Source organism: Lynx rufus, unplaced genomic scaffold, assembly GCF_022079265.1.
Source record: "Lynx rufus isolate CCGP_SWC_20201006 ecotype Redwood Valley unplaced genomic scaffold, mLynRuf1.p SCAF_1, whole genome shotgun sequence".
Lineage (NCBI taxonomy): Eukaryota > Metazoa > Chordata > Mammalia > Carnivora > Felidae > Lynx > Lynx rufus.
The window spans coordinates 200,275,318-200,295,457 of record NW_025814823.1 but is presented as its reverse complement, the minus strand read 5'-3'; the positions used below and the strand labels follow the sequence as shown (position 1 = coordinate 200,295,457).

Here is a 20,140-nt window from a genome sequence, read left to right as displayed (position 1 = left end):
AATAAACATTAAAAATTTTTTTAAAAAGAAAATTTAAGCACTCTATGATAAAACAGCAAACATGTCCCATTAAACTCTTAGATTTGGTGAGGGTCCTGAGCTGGTGTGAGTATTCTGTTCCAAGGTTTGTATTCTGTCACTTGTGGATATTAGACACTGGTAGCAGGAACCCGCTTTACATTCATATTCTAATCCTGGATGATAATGGCTGGGATTATAATGGCTGTGAAATGTGTATTATCTACAGCATTCAAATGAAAATCAGAGAAGTTAGAAAGTATCTTAGCATTCCATTCATTTGCACACAAAAGGCACTACAGTACATGTAAATGAATTGTACACTTTACATTTGACACATCTGCCTCAAGGGAGGTTCAATTCTGGATGTCTACTTCAGGTAAATATTAGCAGAATACCAAATGCCTGGGCTTGACATATTTGTATAAAGTGAAACAGAAGTAATTTATAAGTGTTATTTTGTATTTCTTCTCATTCATAGAAAATAATGTTTCTACAAGCTACCAGATCCTTGGGTGAAGGATCAAAACACACTTCTATTTTTATTTTTATTCTGTAATACAAATAGTTCAAACTGGATGCAAGTCACAATAATTCCTGGGAATTTTTTTGTTTTACACTTTCTTCTAAATATATATTCTCATGTTGAATCTGTTTTATTTTTATTCTTTAAGTATGTCAGTTGGGCATTTTCCTCACTGAACTTTATCCAGTTGTCTCTGTCACATAGAGCACTAAATGTCTGACATTTACATTCCAACTATGAACCTCAACCATGCAAGGTCAAACCTCGAACCATGCATGGTCCAAACGTCTTTATAATTTTTATATGTATTTTCAACTGTATCACTTTATAAGTGAAATGGAAGTGAACACATCAATGCAAAAGTGAATCTACAATATGTTCAACAGGAATTAAGGAGGAAAGATGGTGACTTTTCTGCCAAGGATGTCATATGACTTACAGGATAAATTAGGTAAAACATTGGGGACTCAGGGTTCTTCATGTGATGTAGGATTTGTATGAATCTAAAAGAAATACGTGTGTAGCAAAACTGCTGACAAAGAAGAAACCCAACAGTGTGTCCAGAGAAGAATAGCAGGTGTAGAGTGAGGTGTTGAGCCAAACTCCAGTGACCCTGAAACTGACACACGGTTATGATGGACACTCTGGAGGCTGGACACTCTCTGCCTTTGCCATGCCTTCTCTGGGGCATGCCCATCTAGCTGTGGGGAAATACTCAGCTTTAAGAAAGGCATCTTAGAATTTCTTCAATGTAATAAGAGTAAGTGGGCCTTGGGTTTTCTCTCCCTATCTGGACAGTTCTCAACATTCATTTCCACTAATTCTCTTCCCCCATCAAGTAGCTAAAGTGGGGAAAAGCACAGATTTAAACTATTTCTGTTGTTTGCATTTGCTTTTCAGCCAAGTAGACAGGTACTGGATTTTTGTGTTTGGGTACAATTTTGCAAACTCCTCTTAGTGCCCTTCCTACCGAAATCTTGACAAGTAGTAAAGAGTTAAGTTCAAAAATCAAAGCTACCCAACTAGTCTGCTGATTTCCTTAGAGCCAGCTCTAGTATTCCTAAATTGCACACGTCTTCAAAGCAGCACAAAGTTCTTCACAGACATGAGGGCTTTATGCCTCACCCACACATTTTACAGACGAACACAGAGCCTAAGGAAGGAACAAGGAAGTGGATGAAGACCTGCGTGTACAAATGCGAACTCCTCAGAACCCTTCCTGGGGATGCTGTGGGAAAGGGGCGGGGGTGTGACTCAAGCAGGAGGAAGGGGTCAAGAATGAATCTCCCAGTGCCTCTCACTAGGAGGGAAAATTCTAGAACTGCTGCATGGCCTGTCTGACTAGCTGTCACACAACTGCATTCCTACCGTTAACATTTTAATGATTCATTTATTAATCTAAACCCTCATTCGTTTTATGATGCTAATAAACAAGTAGATCATAAATAGCAACACTTAAAAACAGTAATTTTAGCTCTTTTCTAACTACAAGTGAAAAGCTGTACCCTTAATAAAAATATCAGTTTTTTTTTAAGTTTATTTATTTTTGACAGAGCGCGCGCGCACGCGCGCGCGCGCATGAGTGGAGGAGGGGCAGAGAGAAGGAGACACAGAATCAGAAGCAGGCTCCAGGCTCTGAGCTGTCAGCACAGAGCCCCATGCAGGGCTCGAACTCACAGACTGTGAGATCATGACCTGAGCCAAAGTCGACGCTTAACCGACTGAGCCACCCAGGTGCCCCCAAAATATCAGTTTTTAAATCTACCATTTTGAATCTCACATTTAAAAAAAAAATACACGCAGATGCCTAGAACAGGCAGCCAAAGGAGATTTTGGGCAGCCGGGTGTTCAGAGGAGAGGGACAGGGGTCTGTGGCCAGAAGACCCAGTGGAGACCGAGACTGACGTCTCCACCTATGCCTGCCCACCCACGTGTCTATGATCTGCCCAGTACGCAACGCTGAACTGTGCTTGGGGACTATTGCATATCTGTTTTCCAACAGAACTTTGAAGGCACCATGGGCTCAGTTTAATGATACCAGACAAATCTATGTCTATGATTTAAAAATCTAATGTGAAGTTAGAAAATTCTGGTATCTTCATCATTACTTCTGGTCCCCAAGGAGCAGGATATTCTAAAAATCAAGCAATAGTACAGAGCTCAGAATCTTATCTTCATTTTTTAGATTCCACTAGCATAGAATTGAATTAATCATGATCCTTTGTTCAGGAAACCTCATCATTTGTGGAAGCATGGGCCACTTTATAGGTTTTTGTGTTTATTATTGTACCTGCATACTTATTGTAAGTATGCACTATAAACATCTATGGGCCTGACCACATTCACCACCTGGGTGCCCTCCACCTGGTAACCATAGGCCCAAATCTATGCTCATCTATTTCTCTCCTTTTCTAATCTTTTGGTATCTATACATATGTAGAAGTGTTCCTTTTTTTAACTCTATAAAAAGGTGTCATGCTGCATATAGTATTTTGAAACTTTTAAAATTTAATGTTGTTAAGATTCATCCAGATTGAGGTGCCTGAGTGGCTCAGTCGGTTGAGTGTCTGACTCTTGATTTTGGCTCAAATCATGATCCCAGGGCCGTGGGATGGAGTCCTGAGTTGGGGCATGGACCTGCTTGACATTCTCGCTCTCTCACTCTCTTTCTCTCTCTCTTTCTCTCTCTTTCTCTCCCTCTGCTCCTCTCCATTCTCTTGTTCTCTCTAAAATAAAAAAGGGGCTCCTGGGTGGCTCATTCAGTTAATAATCTGACTTCAGCTCAGATCATGGTCTCACAGTTCATGGATTCAGGCCCTACGTTGGGCTCTGGGCTGACAGCTCAGAGCTTGAAGCCTGCTTCAGATTCTGTGTCTTCCTCTCTGTCTGACCCTCCCCTGCTTGCACTCTGACTCTCAAAATTAATTAATTAAATTAATTAATTAATCCATATTATTTCATGTCATTATAGTTCATTCGGTTTTTTTAAAAGTAGTAATTACATACAGTGAAATACAAGATTTCAATGTGAAAATTATGTACAAAGTGAACAATTTGATGACTTTAGATTGTCACATACACCCATGTAACTGACACCTCGATCAAGATATATAACATTTCCATCACCCTTAGAGAGTTCCCTATACTTCCTATCATGTTTAATACCCACTTCTATAGTAACCATGTTGTGACTTATATCACCATCACTTAAGTTGCCTGTTCTATTTATGTAAATGAAATCATACAGTATGTACTCTTTTGTGTTTAGCTTTTCACTCAACATAATGATTACCCATGATATTTGTGTATCAGTGGTTCATGTTCTATAATACATTGTTTTAATATACCATGATTTGTTCTATACTTTATTGTTTATGGACATTTGAGTTGTTTCCAGTTTGGGTGCAATTAAAAAAAAACTGAACTTCTGATTCATGGGGCAACATGAATGACTCAAAAGCATTATGCAAAGTGAAAGAAGTCAGACACAAAAGGCTACATGCTATATATATGACTTCTTAAATATGACATTCTGGAAAAAGCAAAGCCTTAAGGACAGAAAATATATCATTGGTTGCAAGGGTCAGGCGGAGGAAGGGATTAACCACAGGGGGCAAGAGGAACACTGATAGAAAAGTTCTAAATTTTGAAGTGGTAGTAACCCAACTGTGTGGACTTGTCAAAACTCAGAATTGTGTATCTAAAAAGGGTGAGTTTTACTGTATATGAATTATATCTCAATAAAACTTACTCTAAAAAATAAAATAGATGTTTGAGAAAACCTGCTAAGACATTTAAATAATTACAGTTAACTATAACAGATAATTCTTGCCTCTCTCTCTTCTGTGTGTGTGTGTGTGTGTGTGTGTGTGTGTGTATATGTATATATATATATATATATATATATATATATATATATATATACACATATATATATAAACAAGATGTCCGTGTCTTGAGAATTTGGTTTTAAACAGAAATTGCCAAGTAAGATTTCTATTTAGTTCAATATCTGTTTTCAAAATATATGTGTGGGACTGGCTCTTGGTAAGAGTATCAGGAAGAACTGCCTACTCAAGATGAAGTAACTCACTTGCTAACTGCTTTTACCAGCAAATGGTGGTGGCATAGGCTGGAATAATACCAGAGACATTCAGAAACTATAACATTACTGTTGAACTGTCAGACTTTAAAGATATAGCTGTTCATAAACAGGCACACAGTAATGCAAGAGAAGAAACATACAAGATTGTCCTTTGTAGTTTTCTCTACCAATTACAGTATGTAACAGTTAATTTTACGAAATCTCACATTTGAAAATTATTCTTCCAAGAATGTGGAAGTACATAAAATTTCATTATATTAAAGTACTATACACTCTCTTGTTTGTTGACAAAACGCTTGAGATCCTTAATTAATATACAGAATTTAAAATATAACCTTGCCATTTTTGTCATGTCTTAGATTCTTGGGAGCTATAACAGAGGAAATTTAAGCACTGAAAAGTTTGTGGAAGAAATAAAATCAATTGCAAGCGAACCCACTGAAAAGCATTTCTTCAATGTCTCTGATGAACTAGCTCTAGTCACTATTGTTGAAGCTCTCGGAGAAAGAATATTCGCCCTGGAAGGTATGACTATTTCTCATACTCCCGCATATTTTCTCTACAATTCAATTTAATGTAATGGCCTTTTGGTGTTTATTTCTTCTACACGGCTAATGCATTTTTTACTGTGTACAATAACCAGCATGGAACAATGCCCTTTTCTGTAAATCTGTCACCAAGATGGCTGTCTCACATAGCCCTGTGTCTGTTGGCATCTCTCTTTGTAAGGACATGGCAGGGCTAATGTGAGGGCTGAAAGAAGGCAATGATCAGTGTAGACTCACAAGAACAAAAATGTGCCCATGTGTTTTAGTCCTTTTCTGTGACATGGGTTTAGAAAATGGAGGAGCTAGCTCAAGTTTTCTTTTTTAATTTGTTTTTTTTATTTTGGGCTTCTATAGAACTGTCCTTATTTGCAATAACTTCATTGTTCATTTATTTTCTCCCATTTTGCTACTTGCCCATTTTAAAGGTCTTTATGGAACTCTGCCTTAACTCCCATGGCAGTAAAACATTGGTTCACTACATTTGTCTAAGTCATATTACTTTTTTGTGGATTTCTTTTCTTGGATGTTGCAATGGCGATTGGCTACTGAAGAAAATAAATCATGGCATTCCTTCCCCTGCCTTAGGTGGAAGAGGTCAAGTATCAAATTCTTTTGGAACTGGCCCTTGCCTGACCAAAAAAAAAGAAAAAAAAAGTTTTTGGAATTGTTATGCCAGGCAAACTGAAAAAAGCCTCCTCCTTCATATTCTCTGTTAACTGGAGACTAAGAGAACATGCGTCTTTCCCTCAACCTAGGATGAGAAACCTCCAGAGAGTTCTGTTTTTATGCCCTTATCTGAATCCAATGGACTCTCTCCTTGTGAGGACACACTGAAGAACTATTGTTTTGTATCTTAAACATAGAAATTCATGAGCACTTTCTCGGTCACCCTGATGTGACCTGATAATGGGAAACATGACCTGATACTGGGAAACAGAGAAATAAAATGAGAAAGAGAGATAACTGAAACAAGGTGGACCATTTTGAGCATCAAGTGACCAGGAAAATGCAGAAAAGTGACCAACAGACAGAATATTCAAATGTATAGAAAGGAAGGAAAATGTTTTAATGACTTTCAAGCTTTATATGACAGTGACCCATGATAATAAATACACTTTTCCTTGTGACTAAAGGGGAGCAAAATAGGCCATCCCAAAACATGTTGCTTTGGCATGTAGATTATTTTGAGCTGAAGGCAATCAAGTTCCAGCCCATTCAGGAAGAACTTTTACCTCTCCCTTAACAACCTAAAAAAATTCACGTAGGTGGCCTGGTCCAGAATAAAAGGTATAACCAGAGAGAACTTTTTTTTTTTAATTTTTTTTTCAACATTTATTTATTTTTGGGACAGAGAGAGACAGAGCATGAACGGGGGAGGGGCAGAGAGAGAGGGAGACACAGAATCGGAAACAGGCTCCAGGCTCTGAGCCATCAGCCCAGAGCCTGACGCGGGGCTCGAACTCACGGACCGCGAGATCGTGACCTGGCTGAAGTCGGACACTTAACCGACTGCGCCACCCAGGCGCCCCTTGAGAACTTTTTAAAGACCTATCTGCATAGCAGGGCAAACTTCTACTTACCAAACATCTGTTCTTCTTATATACTGTGAACTGTGCTCCTCCCTTCGAAGCCCCAGGCCCCTACCCCATTCCGTAGGTCAGGATGGCATCATATAAGTCTCCACCACCCCCACTTGCCCTTCAGTCTCATAGTTTGGGGGTTCCCATATGAAATTAAATTTTCCTCTAAAAATTAAATTGACTAATTTTTTAGCTCAATTTAATTATTAAACCAGCCACGGAATCTAGAAGAGAAGAAGGGAAAATTTTTCCACTTCTGCATGACCCAGTGCACATACATGTATACATATAAAAATAAAACCTTTAACAGAATAACCCTTATTATATGCAAAGCACTCTGATAGGTTCTTGTTTTCATTTTCTCTTCTCTTTTAATTAAAAATATGCTGGTGGTGACTCACCCAGCCGATTTCATGACTGGATCACGACTAGTAAGTAGGAGATTTGGGTTAGATTTGATGAACAGCTACAGCCCATGCAGACTTCATTTCTCTTCCCTTCTGCCCTGGCTGCTTTTCCCCTGTGCCTTTAGAAACAGAACTCTTGAATTACTTATCTGTCTGAAGTCACAGCTGCTTCTGAAGAACTTGGCTGTCCTGCATTCTGTGCACAAGTCAGTTTTAAGTGGCTTTGGTCTCACAGCAGCTCCCAGTGGCATTTACTAGTAGGCCAGACCATAAGCTTCGCTGGCCTTAAGGAAGGAAATATACAAAGTTTTCCAAGTCATTGTGCACTTTTAATTTTTAATAATTGTAATAAGTTTTAAGATGTGATATAAACAATCTGTAAAGACCATTTAAATGAAAAATTACTTAGTTACATTAATAGTTAAGTACAATACAGTCTCATTTTTAAACTCATCTTAAGTAAGCAAGTAAGTATAACCTGGTAGGACTTCTATAAATGAAGTCTACCTACATCAGCTACTGGGGGAAGAAGGGCCCAATTTACCTTAAATGACATTTTTGTGTTGCTTCTAAACTAACCATACCATGAATTAAAGGTTACATGTTGGAATGCCCAGACACTTTAAGAAGTCTGTATATTTAAAAGCAAAATTATCTGGGGGGTATCTGTGTGGGTCAGTCAGTTAAGCCTCTGACTCTTGATTTCAATTCAGGTCATGATCTCACATTCATGAGATTGAACCTGCATTGGGTTCTGCACTAGGTGTGGAGCCTGCTTAAGATTCTCTCTCCCTCTACCCATCCCCCACTCACATGCACATGCTCGTTCTGTCTCTCTTTTTCTAAATAAATAAATAAATAAATAAATAAATAAATAAATAAATAAAACTAAATACATAAAGTGAATTTGTTAAAAAATGTCCTCAGATTAAAATGTCTACCACATCTTTACTGATACACTTTCAGGGCTAATCAAACGCAGTGTTTTGACTGATTTTCTTCATAACTGGGATCAGAAAGGATTTCATTTCCTTGTTACTTGGGAAGTGTCCATTTCCTATCAACATTTATCTTTAGATGGTAAAGAGCAGCAATTATGAAATTCCTCCTTGCCAACGACAGTGCCACCTAGTGAAGAGAACAGGTCACCAACTTGCCCAATGAACTCAGAAAGTTTCCATGTCTTCCTTTCCCAGCACGTGGGAGAAATGCTAAAATGCCTAACCTGCACAGTGGGAGAGTGGTTATGTCAGTACTTATGAACAGTTCGGGGAGGAGTTGACAGCAAGAAGTTCAGGGATGCTCAAGGGGCTATTACCATGATGATGATTCAGCAGGAGGATTGTCACAAAACTCCCTTCTCTCTATTCTCAGCTATAAGCAGAACAGCAGCAGGAGAAGGTACTGGAAGCATGCAGGTATTCACTGCTGTGCTCTTGCAATGGTCTTGCACAGATAAATAAGAAGGCACCATAAAGTACTGTGGACGGAAGATAAATAAATAAATAAATAAATAAATAAATAAATAAATAAATATTTATTTAAAATAAATAAATCAGATTTAAAATAAAGTTAAAGTGCACCTCTGTCATTTAAATTAGGGGATAATTCATACGTGAGATTAAAATGATGTATTGGAATTCTTGATTGATATCCCCATTTAACCTAGTCCTATAAAAAAGCAATCACTGATGTATTTGTTAACAAATTTATGCCAGGAAATAACTAGTAAATAAGTTTGATTTCACAAATTTAATTATTCTCATGCCTCAATGAGAAGGCAGACTGACTTTCTTAAAATTATGCACTATTTTTAACTTATTTTCAAAGCCAAATAAATCAGTAACTCCCCACTGAAAGCAAATGAATCAACATTCCCTCGATCCCCTTAGGAGGTTGTGGCTTTGGGTCGGTAAATATTTTGAGAGTAGCATATTTTTCCATGGAATGCTCTGGACTATCTCTGTATTTCAGTAAAGAGCTTAAACACCTAATGCTTGCTCCTGAACCTTTTACATAGCATGAAAGAAAGAAAGAAAGAAAGAAAGAAAGAAAGAAAGAAAGAAAGAAAGAGAGAAAGAAAGAAAGAGAAAGAAAGAAAGAAAGAAAGAAAGAAAGAAAGAAAGAAAGGGCACAGATTCTTTAAAAAATATGTGATTGGGTGTTGTATGGAAACCAATTTGTCAATAAATTTCATATATATAAAAAAAAATATGTGATTGAATGGTATGTGGCCAAAAACCCATCAAAAAGTCCCCTTCGAATTTGTGAGTGATACCTACCACCAGAAATTAGAGAAAACACAATCCCAGAACCCCTACAGTCTTTATCACATAATGGAATTCCAAGAGGATCTGTACCTGGAAATGCAAGTGGACCTGGTAGAGTCAAGAGACTTCTTTAAATATGTGAATAAAGATTTTTTAGCCCTGTAACACATCGGGTAAGTTTAGGCTAATGTCTGAGCAGGATTCCCACAATGTGAGAAGAAGAAGGAGGTTTTCAACTTCAGTACTTTTGAATTTAACCACATGGATCCAAAGTGCCATACCATCCACAAGTATGCTAGAGTATAGGAAGAGAAGCATGAGTGGAGATTTCTCAACTTCTCCAGCAAGGGTGGGGAAGCCAATGGTCAAGAATCTAGCCACGGCCCTTCTGCTAACCTTCTCTGTCCTTTACCCAGCCCTACATAGGAATTTGGGGTTGAGAAATGTGTGGCTGAACATACCCAAAAGATGTTGGAAATTCTGGTTGGTAAAGAGCCCAGTCTGTAATTTGTTTCTGTCTTCTCCAAATCAAGTGTGCTAAAAGTCATTTATTTTTCTGTTATAGCTACAGCTGACCAGTCAGCAGCTTCATTTGAAATGGAAATGTCTCAGACTGGCTTCAGTGCTCATTATTCACAGGTATATTGACCACTTGGTAGAAAATGAAATATTTTTTTTAAGGTTTCTGCTCCCAAAAACAATGCCCAGGCATCACCATTATAAGTGCAACTAGCAGTTCATGGCTTGCCCAGTTATTCAGACTGTGATGATGTTTCTAATCGAAATAGGAAAATGGCATTTCACAAGCATATTAAGAAAACATGTTATATCCCACAGTTCACTATATCGTACTAATAATTGTGAATCAAACATTTTGAGGTCTGCCTTATGTAATTATACATCTGGCTAAATGAAATACTTAATTTAAAATGGTTGCTAATGATATGAATTGTATCTTTTTCTCAATCTCATTGTATTTTAAGATCTTATTAGAATACCATATTCAAGACCTAGGATTCTTGACACCCAGAATTAAACAGAAAGACAAGATTAGGAAATATATCATTTGTAGCTGATGAAAAAAAAATGCATCTGAGTCCCTGCAAAGGAATATTGACATTTCAGTGGACAATTGTACTGTATAACCGAGAGCAAGTTACTCTACCAGGTTACCATAGTATTACTGTGAGGATTCTAAGTTAATATATGTAAAGCACTTTGAATAGAATCTATCATATTGTTAATGCTGTGTTCTTGCTACTTTGTTAACTGTCATTTGTTTTCTCTATTTGGATATAAGGACTGGGTCATGCTTGGAGCAGTAGGAGCCTATGATTGGAATGGAACAGTCGTCATGCAGAAGGCTAATCGAATCATAATCCCTCAAAACACAACCTTTAATGTTGAGTCTACCAAAAAGAATGAACCTCTTGCTTCTTATTTAGGTAAAGTTTAGATGTAATTGATAGAAAATTATTGTGGTTTATTTTTGGTTTTGTTTTTATTTTTAGCATTATTTGCTTATATTTACATAGGTTTACTTATAACCATGTGAAGACTGATAACTTCCAAGAGCTAGACATTTTGTAGGAGCCCTGAAAGTTCCCAAGCAGCCTTAATTTCTGAGCAATCTTAGAACATGGAGATCACACTTTCTCAGAAGGGCTCCCTAGTGCAGGAATGATTTAGGCTGATATGTGCACTTTTTGAAGTCTCCCTGTGTCTGGTATTCTCATTAACTTCAAGAAGAGCTTTGCACCTGGTGGACAGGAAATGATGGTAAAAAGAGAAACCTTGACACAGCTAATATCCTGCAGATCAGACTCCCATATTTTCTAAAACATCCTATATCATTTCTTTCTATGAGTCCTAATTTTGGAAAATAAAATTTTAATTTGTCTTGTCATATAGCTTCTTCTTTAATAGTTCTATTCACAACCAGACAAATATTGAACTTAAGCCCAGTGATGTAATGTCATCTTATTTTTAAAAGACTTTTCTGGAATGAGGAGGTATGTGTCTGTTATCACCTTATTCTCCATCTGTACTGAGCTGCCTAGGGGATACCAGGGAAGTGTTCTATCACTAAATGATCTCAGTAAACAATTAGGGCCTAGGATGAAAAGAACCCTCAGAATATGGTTTCCCAACACTTTACTCACTCAACAAATGGTTGAGGGACACCTGTTTTGCCCCAGGTATTTTCTTGGTGCTGGAGGTGCAGCGGTTAAGGAAACCAATACTTTTCAGTGTTCATATTTTAGTATGTTAGCATTCCTCTCTGGGATCTTTCTGTCCTGGAGGCAAGTCTTTTTCTCTCTATCCAGATTCTTTCTATTTTATGAGGAAGGTAGGAGGTCTTTACTGGTAGGTCCATACATTTCCTTATTCAAAGACACATCTTAAAACTGTAGAGGCAGGTAGGACTTAAAAATGAAAGGCCTGAGGGATTTAGATAATTAAAACTACAGTGGTAAGCAGTACATACAATGTGAGTGTTAAACCCCTTAACACATGCTGAGCTGCATTCATGAAAGTCTAGTTTATTTCTCATAAAATTCCTATTACATTCTGTCCTGGTCAGAGAGCAGCTAGAGCATTCCATTGTTCTAAACATCACACATTACAAAAGAAAATGCTAAACTAGGATGTGCCAATAAAAGATTATCTAAAGGATACTGATCTAGAAAAAATTCCTTTCTTTCCTTCCCCAATGTCTGCAAAATTTGAAGAAATTGATGGTTAGGAAACAAAATATACACTGCATATCTTTTAAATATTTGGAGGATTGTGCTGTAACACAAAGAGGGTGGGCCTAAAATTCATATGCATCAAAAGAAATCTTAGCATATGGTTAATATCCAATTTTCCAAATTAAGATATTAAGGAATTGAAAAATGATGTCACAGCTACCTATGACATACCTGAAACTAGAATCTAGGTATCGTGATTCTTATTCCAGTGTTCATTTCAAAATTAACAACATTTAAAAAACTAAAGATACAGCATGAAGTCCACAAATCTTAAGTTCACACATTTTAATAATACTGTAGTATTTTTTTATATTCTGACTTCTTGTTATGTGATGAAATTCCTTAAAACCAAGTAGTCTTAGGAAGCCTAAATCCATTATCCCCCAAAAGCTTGGATTCATGGTGCTTAAAGCAGACTTGGAGAATTCAAGACTTAAAGATATCACTGGAGCAGGACAAAATTAAGAGAACCTTCATTCCTGACCACAGTATTTATAACATATGATTCCTTTCTTCCCAAAAAAGGAAATTTGGGGGTACGTTGTCTACAATGTACTAAGATGATGTTTTTATATTTTAGAATTCATTTCATTAGATTAATCACAAGTTAGCACATAAGATATTTTGCCAATATAACATTTAAGATATATAAAATTTATTTTAAAATAGAAAAGCACCCAGAAAGGGGATAGGGGAGAAAAATAGCTTTGTACCCCAAATATAAATCTAAATCTGAAATGAGAATTTCAAAATGTCTGCCTGTGTGGATTACGAATTAGGAAGTGTTTGAAGGTGCCTGGGTGGCTCAGTAACTTAAGAGTCAGACTCTTGATTTCATCTCAGTTCATGATCTCAGGATTTGTTAGATCAAGCCCCAAGTCAGGCTCTTTGCTGACAGCACACCTATAGTCTGCTTGGGATTCTCTCACCCTCTTTCTCTGCCCCTCACCCGCTCACACACTCTCTCTCTCCCTCTCCAAAACTAAATAAATAAACATTTTTTTTTAAAGAAAAATAAAAAGAGCTCGAATGTGTTAGTCTGAAATCTATGTGGATTGTAAGTCATTAGGCAATGGAAAATCTTATGGAGAAAACAAAAAAATCTCATACTAATAATGACCAGAAAGAAGTAGGAACAGAAGTTGTCAAATCTCTCAGGATATAGTCACTCATCCAGGAACTGCTTTAGGCCAGTATGCACTTAGCAAGTGTTTTTCATGGTGAGAATACAGTCCAAGTTCCCTGCCTCCTCCACCTACAGTCTTCCCACGTCTAATCATGCCAGACAAATTCAAAAAAAATGTAAAGATGTGAGGCAAACAAACACATGACATCAAAGCAGAGCATACCTGTTTCCCATTACCTCACTAGGTCCTAGCACTTTTCCCAGGAAGTGAATTGTGAAAGCTGATAGGATTTATTCTTTATAAATCCATGCAGCAGGCTATGCCATGAATTTTCCTTTCTCTTCAATTCTTTTTTTCTTTCAGAAAACAACATTAAACTTAGATGTGTATAATTATTTTCCTTTCATGAAAACTAGACTTTATTTACATGGCCTCCTTTTTTTCTCCCTCTTTATTGTCTTTGGATTCCTAAGCTTCCACCCAGTAACTACCTGACCAGTAGGTACTGTCTCTGGGAAGATTTCAGCTAATAGTTTTAGTTATGAAGTTATCAAAACTAACTAAATTATCACACAACTCCAAACCTCAAACATAATTTTTAATTTTTTTAAAGGTTCTTTTATTAGTTTGCATTCATAGCTCTGTAAGGTAAAAAAAAAAAACAAAAACAAAAAACAAAAACAAAGTGTACTAACTCTCTTAGGCCAATCCTTGCTTAATATTTCTTAGTAGAATGACATGAAATAAAACAGCCTTTGCTTTGCACATTCTTCTTTTTTATTTTATTTATATATAAACATGACCTTAAAGTTTTTATTTTTTAAGCAATATTGTGGTTAGTAACAGAAGAATTATGACACATTAATTGTTTGAAAAAGAACAGTCTACAATTTATTATGTATAATTTTTTTAGAAGCTCAAAGAAAGATGAAGAAATGAGAGTGGGAGAAAATATGCCTGAAGGAAAATATGCCTGAGGAATTGTGTTCCTTTTGCACTTGTAAGATTAAACATATTTTAGTACAAAAACCTCTGTTCCTCTTCAAAAGTTCTGTAAGAAAGTGAAACTATTGCCTTGCAGGAAAACACTTGGAAAATAAATTATCAATGTAATCTTTTTTCTTAGTAAGAAATGCGGTTCTGTGGCCTTTGGAAAAATAATCTGCCCTCTGATCCACTGATGGACAGATCTGGTTATAAGAACATTTCTTCCTTCTGTAAAGTTGAAATCAGCCCAGGAGAATTGTTATTCACTGATTTAGCACTGTTTCCTACAAGCACAAGGAATAAATCTAACTCTTCACTCAAAAATTAACAATAGTCTACCTTCAAGACACAAAAAAATGTAATGGGCAAGAAAACCCAATTAAAAAAGAGGAATGTCAAAGCTCACTTTTTAAATTTAAATTCCAGTTAGCTAACAAACAGTGTAATTTTAGTTTCAGGTGTGCAATATAGTGATTCCACACTTCCCTACAGCACCTGGTCCTCATCACAACAACTGCCGTCCTTAATCCCCATCACTTGTGTAACCCACCCACCCTACACCTCTTTGTAATCAAACAAATACAAATTAAAATCACAGTGAAGTATTATTGTTAGATTATGCTTAATATCTATTAGAACATCCACAAATTTGAATAATAGTAATGATACCCAATGTTTGGGAGAGTTTGATGAAACTAGTCTGTCCTTTGGCTGTGCGTGGAATAAATTAGTACTAATGTTCTGGAAACAATTTGCCAAACACTGAAAGAACTGAAAATTTGATCCAGTAATCTATTCCTTGAAATTTATCATCAAAGAAAATCCAAAAGAAGTAAAATGTTAAGTGTTCAAGGATGTCTTTGCAGGCTTAAGTATAATATCAGAAAATTAAAAACCACCTAAAAATTCTACTACTCTATTGGGGAATGGTCCTGCGGTAGAAACGCAATGCCTTTATGCCTTAACTAGGAGTGATAAACTTCAGTTACTTCACATTACTGCTTAAAAATCTACAGCAATAATGCAGAAAAGGCTTACATTTGCTATGATTCCCCTATATAAAATGTTTAATTTCTGTAGCACAGACATATCTGTCCAGATGAAGCACAATTGATTTATTACAAAGTGGTGAATTGAGTTTATGAAGGTTTTTTTTTTTATTTTCTTCTTCTGTCACGATTGTTATATCATTTGTGCCTTTAAACAATGAAAACCTGAGGTGGGGGGTGGACAAAGCAGTTGCTGTAGATAATCAGAGAGCATGCTAAAAGCTTCCACCAAGACAAACTTACCTGCCTTAAAAAAAATAAACATTTTTTTAAAAAAAGAGAGAAGTCTGTAAAAATACACAAATGATCCTCCCAGCCCTTTAAAGTGGATCTTAATTTATTCTGTGTAGACATTAAGGAGTCAGATAGTATATCTGGCATCTCTCTTTTGTTAGGTTACACAGTGAACTCCGCCACGGTTTCGGGAGATGTGCTCTACATTGCCGGACAGCCACGGTACAATCACACGGGCCAGGTTGTCATCTACAGGATGGAAGATGGAGACATCAGGATTCTCCAGACACTCAGTGGAGAGCAGGTAAGCTTGAAAAATTATTGTTCTAATCCATTTACACTCTATGTAAATTTAAATTACCCATCTATTTTCCTAAACTTCAAAAAGTCCTGTCATATTCAACATCAAACTTAAACAGGGCCCCGTGTTGGGTTCCTTGTAGGAATGTAAAATATCTGCATATTTGGCTTCCGGAACATTTCAGTTGCACGGAAATGGAGGTAAAACGTAGAGATGATGCTGTAGATACAAATGGATAGATATACATACAGGAAAAAAGTTCTAAAACATTAAGAAGCATGAAAATGCCCGTGGCACAGACAGTACATCTTGAAGATGGAAAGATTGTTTTACTAGGATGGGTGCCAGAAGTCTTAATACCAGGTAACATTTGTGCTTGTCTAGAGGGAAAGGTAGACCGTAGATAGGTAGAAAGAGCAGAAGAGCCAGTTAAAAAGATAATGTGGACCCTGATTGTTGAGGTTCTGAATCGCAAACTAAAGAATTTGGATTTTCTCCTGGAGGTAGTGGAAAGTACATGTAAAGTGGAAAGTAACATGTAAAATCAAAAACTTCTCGTTAGATGATATTAAATACCAAAAGTAGTGTAAGAAGTTATTCACACAATATGCAAACATAAATATGTGCAAATATTGTTAAACTAAAAGAAACATCAACGCTATTGGTTATTATTGCACAGCAATCACTTGGGCTTCACTAAGTAGCCCAGCTTACTAGACACCCCGGCCACCCTCCTGCCATCACCAACCACTCCAAAAGGCAGGGCAGTGTGAGCCTGCCTCTCCTGCAGGCACACTCATAGCTGCCCAGCCTAGCAGAACCGCTTCGGTGTGAGGAGACAGACATGTCAGGCAGGCGCAGAGCTACCCTCTCTTTATAGGAGCCAATATCTTTTATAACAACACCATAGATACAGCTTCCAGGGCTCCTGCTGAGGGCACGTAGTTGTGATAGTCACTGCATCCTGGGAAGCCCATCAGGTATTTATAGTTCCCCACAGCCTAAATGCGGCATCCCCGATCAGAGATTATTTTTACCACACTCAGGATTGCTTAATAATATAATTGAAATCCTTTCCCCATCAGATGTCTGGGGGAGCAGAGAGTAAACCAAAAGTTAGAATCTCATATCTAGATTCATATATATATATATATATATATATATATATATATATATATATATATGTCTTGTTAAAGGGTTTTATTAGCACTTTGCCCACATTTGTAATCAGAAAATGCATCAACAATAAAAACAAGGCTATTATTGTTGCTCAAGGATAAGGTGAGGAGAGCCTAAAATGATGTATCACCAATAAAAATGGAAAAGGAAGGACTAGAGTAGACACAAATGAGGAGGAACTGACAGGACTCTAAAATGACGCATCCTGTATGACATTGTACGTCTGATATTACTCTATTAATGGTTTACGAGACAGGAAGTGAAGAATTGCTTGTGAAAGTCACAAATGATTTGTATTATGAATGGTTTAAGTTTCAAGCCTGGGAATCTGGGAGAAAGGTGGCACCATGATTAGAATGTCAGCAACTCAAGTGGTTTAGGTATGTTTTTAATGGTATTTGGTTTTACATGTTTCCTGTAACAGTGAGCACAAATTCAAATGATTATGGGTGCCAGGAAGGTAAAGTAAATAAACAAAGCTATTGCACAGAGGACAACAGGAAATGGTGGGAACCATGGCCTGGACAGTTCCTGAGCCATCTAAACATTTAGTTCCCACTCAGCTCCAGACGGCTATCGCCCTGTGGGAATAAAGGCCCAAGGTTGCCAGATCTTACAGCATTTTATTTATGTTTGTAATTATTCAACTTAAAAAAAAAACACCTTTTAAGCCCTTCACAACCTATGAGAAAAGGACATTCGAAAGTCAATGTCTAGCAGTTCTCTAAGTGTCTACCAATGTCTGGGAATGTAGCACTGGAGCCTTGAGAAGGAAGATAGAAAAATTTGCAATTTTCAGTAATGGAAGTGTTTGCAAGGATTGGCCATCTAGGATAAGAGATGGCAGGGTGAGTGGTGGGGGTGGGGGAGGAATGCAGGTCATAGCTTTTGGGAAGCCAAAATCTAGGGCATGGGAGGAGGAAAAGAAGCCAGCAAAGATGAAAACAAAGGGTGGCCTATGAAACAGTGGCAGAATCAAGAGACCAAAATTAAAATCATAGAAGCCAAGACAGGAAGTTTCAGTAAGAGAATTATCAAGAGCATCAAATATTAAACCCAGGTCAATATTTGGGAAGGTTATTGCATTTAGATAATGAAGTGTAAGTCTCCTGCATTTCCCTAAAATACATCCGTATCTTTAAAAGATGGTCCCTCTGCAATCCTTTTATATTTCTTTATCTTCCACAAGTGCTAGGACAAGACTTAGCCATTTTGTCGTATAAACAACTTTCTAAATCTACAAGGTGAAATGCTACATCAGTGTTCCAAGACAAATCAGTTCTTCATACTGTATATTATTCACATTTTCGTATTACTGTAAATAAACATATTGAAGCCATCCCAGAATGCCTTTTATTGTTTTTCTCATTTTATCTTCTTTAACAAATTATGGTGGCATTACTGATCTTTTCTGCTTTTTGGAGAAGAAAGAGTGTTTAGGATGAAATCTAAAGGAAGCCATTTCTCTTACTCTCAAGCTGCAGAATCTATGACAGCTGCTCATCCTCAGGGATGGGTCTATTTATTAGCCTCCCACAAGAACCAATAAAGAGCTTCCAGGTAGAATCTGTTTCTGTATTTTATTTCTATTTCTATATATATCTGAATTTCAAATACTCTTCTAGATTACTATAAGTAAAAGAAATGCAGCCTTTAGCTCTCTTGAGAATTTCTGATGTTCATCACACTATTTTGTTTTGTTTTGTACCTTAGATTGGTTCCTACTTTGGCAGTGTTTTAACCACACTTGACGTTGATAAAGATTCTAATACTGACATTCTTCTGGTTGGGGCTCCCATGTACATGGGAACAGAGAAAGAGGAACAAGGAAAAGTGTATGTGTATGCCCTGAATCAGGTAATGATCACTCTGCATTTGGTAGAAATTCGTGAATATCTCTTCCTTTTTTTCAATATCAAATAAATAATGCAGTTCTAATTTTGTACTCACTTTGGAAAAAGGAGCAAAGAATCTTTCAGGGCCCCTTTACCGTCACCAACTCCTCCATTTCTAAATGAATATTTTACAGTTCTAATAAAGTAGTTCAAACCATTGGATGCTTTCTGCTTGGAAATGTGAACTATCCTTTTTTAGCAGAATATATAGAGATAAATATAAATCTCACTAAACTGCTAAATAAACTCACAGGGCAACCATTCAAGGCTCTGGCCTGGAGGTGTTGGGAACATTAGCAGTTAAAACTGCATTAGCTGTCCAAAAAAGCTGGGGAAGCAGAGAGACTGTGGAGTAGTGAATTTTAAGGCAGTGACATCAGACAGTTACAGTAAACTACTTTGGTCTTTGGAATACTTCATTGGGCTGGAGTGAGGTTTTGTTTTCCACTCCTGACTTTCGACATCATTTGTAGATGCAATAATTCTTGATGTCTTTGTTAGAAGGGTTTTTGGTGTTTTTTTTTTATTTTTTTTTCAACGTTTATTTATTTTTGGGACAGAGAGAGAGACAGAGCATGAACGGGCAAGGGGCAGAGAGAGAGGGAGACACAGAATCGGAAACAGGCTCCAGGCTCTGAGCCATCAGCCCAGAGCCCGACGCGGGGCTCGAACTCACGGACCGCGAGATCGTGACCTGGCTGAAGTCGGACGCTTAACCGACTGCGCCACCCAGGCGCCCCAAGGGTTTTTGCTTTTTACAGCAAAGTCAGTACTTATCTCTTTAGCTTTTTAAATTCTTAGAGTCTCTCCATATTAATTATTTTAATTCATAAATTGTATACCTTCTTCCTATCATTTTGTTTGCTTCCTCCCATCAATTTCTTTGGTCCTTGCTGTTTTTCCTTGTTTTCCTAGAAAGTGTGTTCCTGTCCATCATTACTAGTACTTTCTGACCTTTACGGAGTTTGGGGGGGGGGGCGCACGGGGGTTGCTCTAGATAGCTTTGGGAAAAGCTTACTTTTTGAATAGAGTAAATTTTCTCTTTACCCTGTGGAGGAGACTGTATAGAGACTTTTCAAAGAAGCAAATATTGGATGAAGAAAGGATAGCAACCTGAACTGAGGGTTTAAAAATTCAGTTATTTGGTTTTAAAAGCATGCT

At 37.2% G+C, this 20,140-nt stretch overlaps 1 protein-coding gene across 1 annotated transcript in view; it reads left to right on the top strand.

Annotated features, from left to right (window-relative positions):
• Positions 1-20,140, top strand: part of ITGA1 (integrin subunit alpha 1) — a 142,339-nt gene that overhangs the window by 81,073 nt on the left and 41,126 nt on the right. Inside the window, exons 9-13 of the mRNA XM_047092774.1 lie at positions 5,009-5,174; positions 10,020-10,093; positions 10,755-10,899; positions 15,766-15,908; positions 18,798-18,941. Of these exons, the coding sequence (XP_046948730.1) occupies positions 5,009-5,174; positions 10,020-10,093; positions 10,755-10,899; positions 15,766-15,908; positions 18,798-18,941 (672 nt within the window). The remainder of the gene's footprint in view (positions 1-5,008; positions 5,175-10,019; positions 10,094-10,754; positions 10,900-15,765; positions 15,909-18,797; positions 18,942-20,140) is intronic.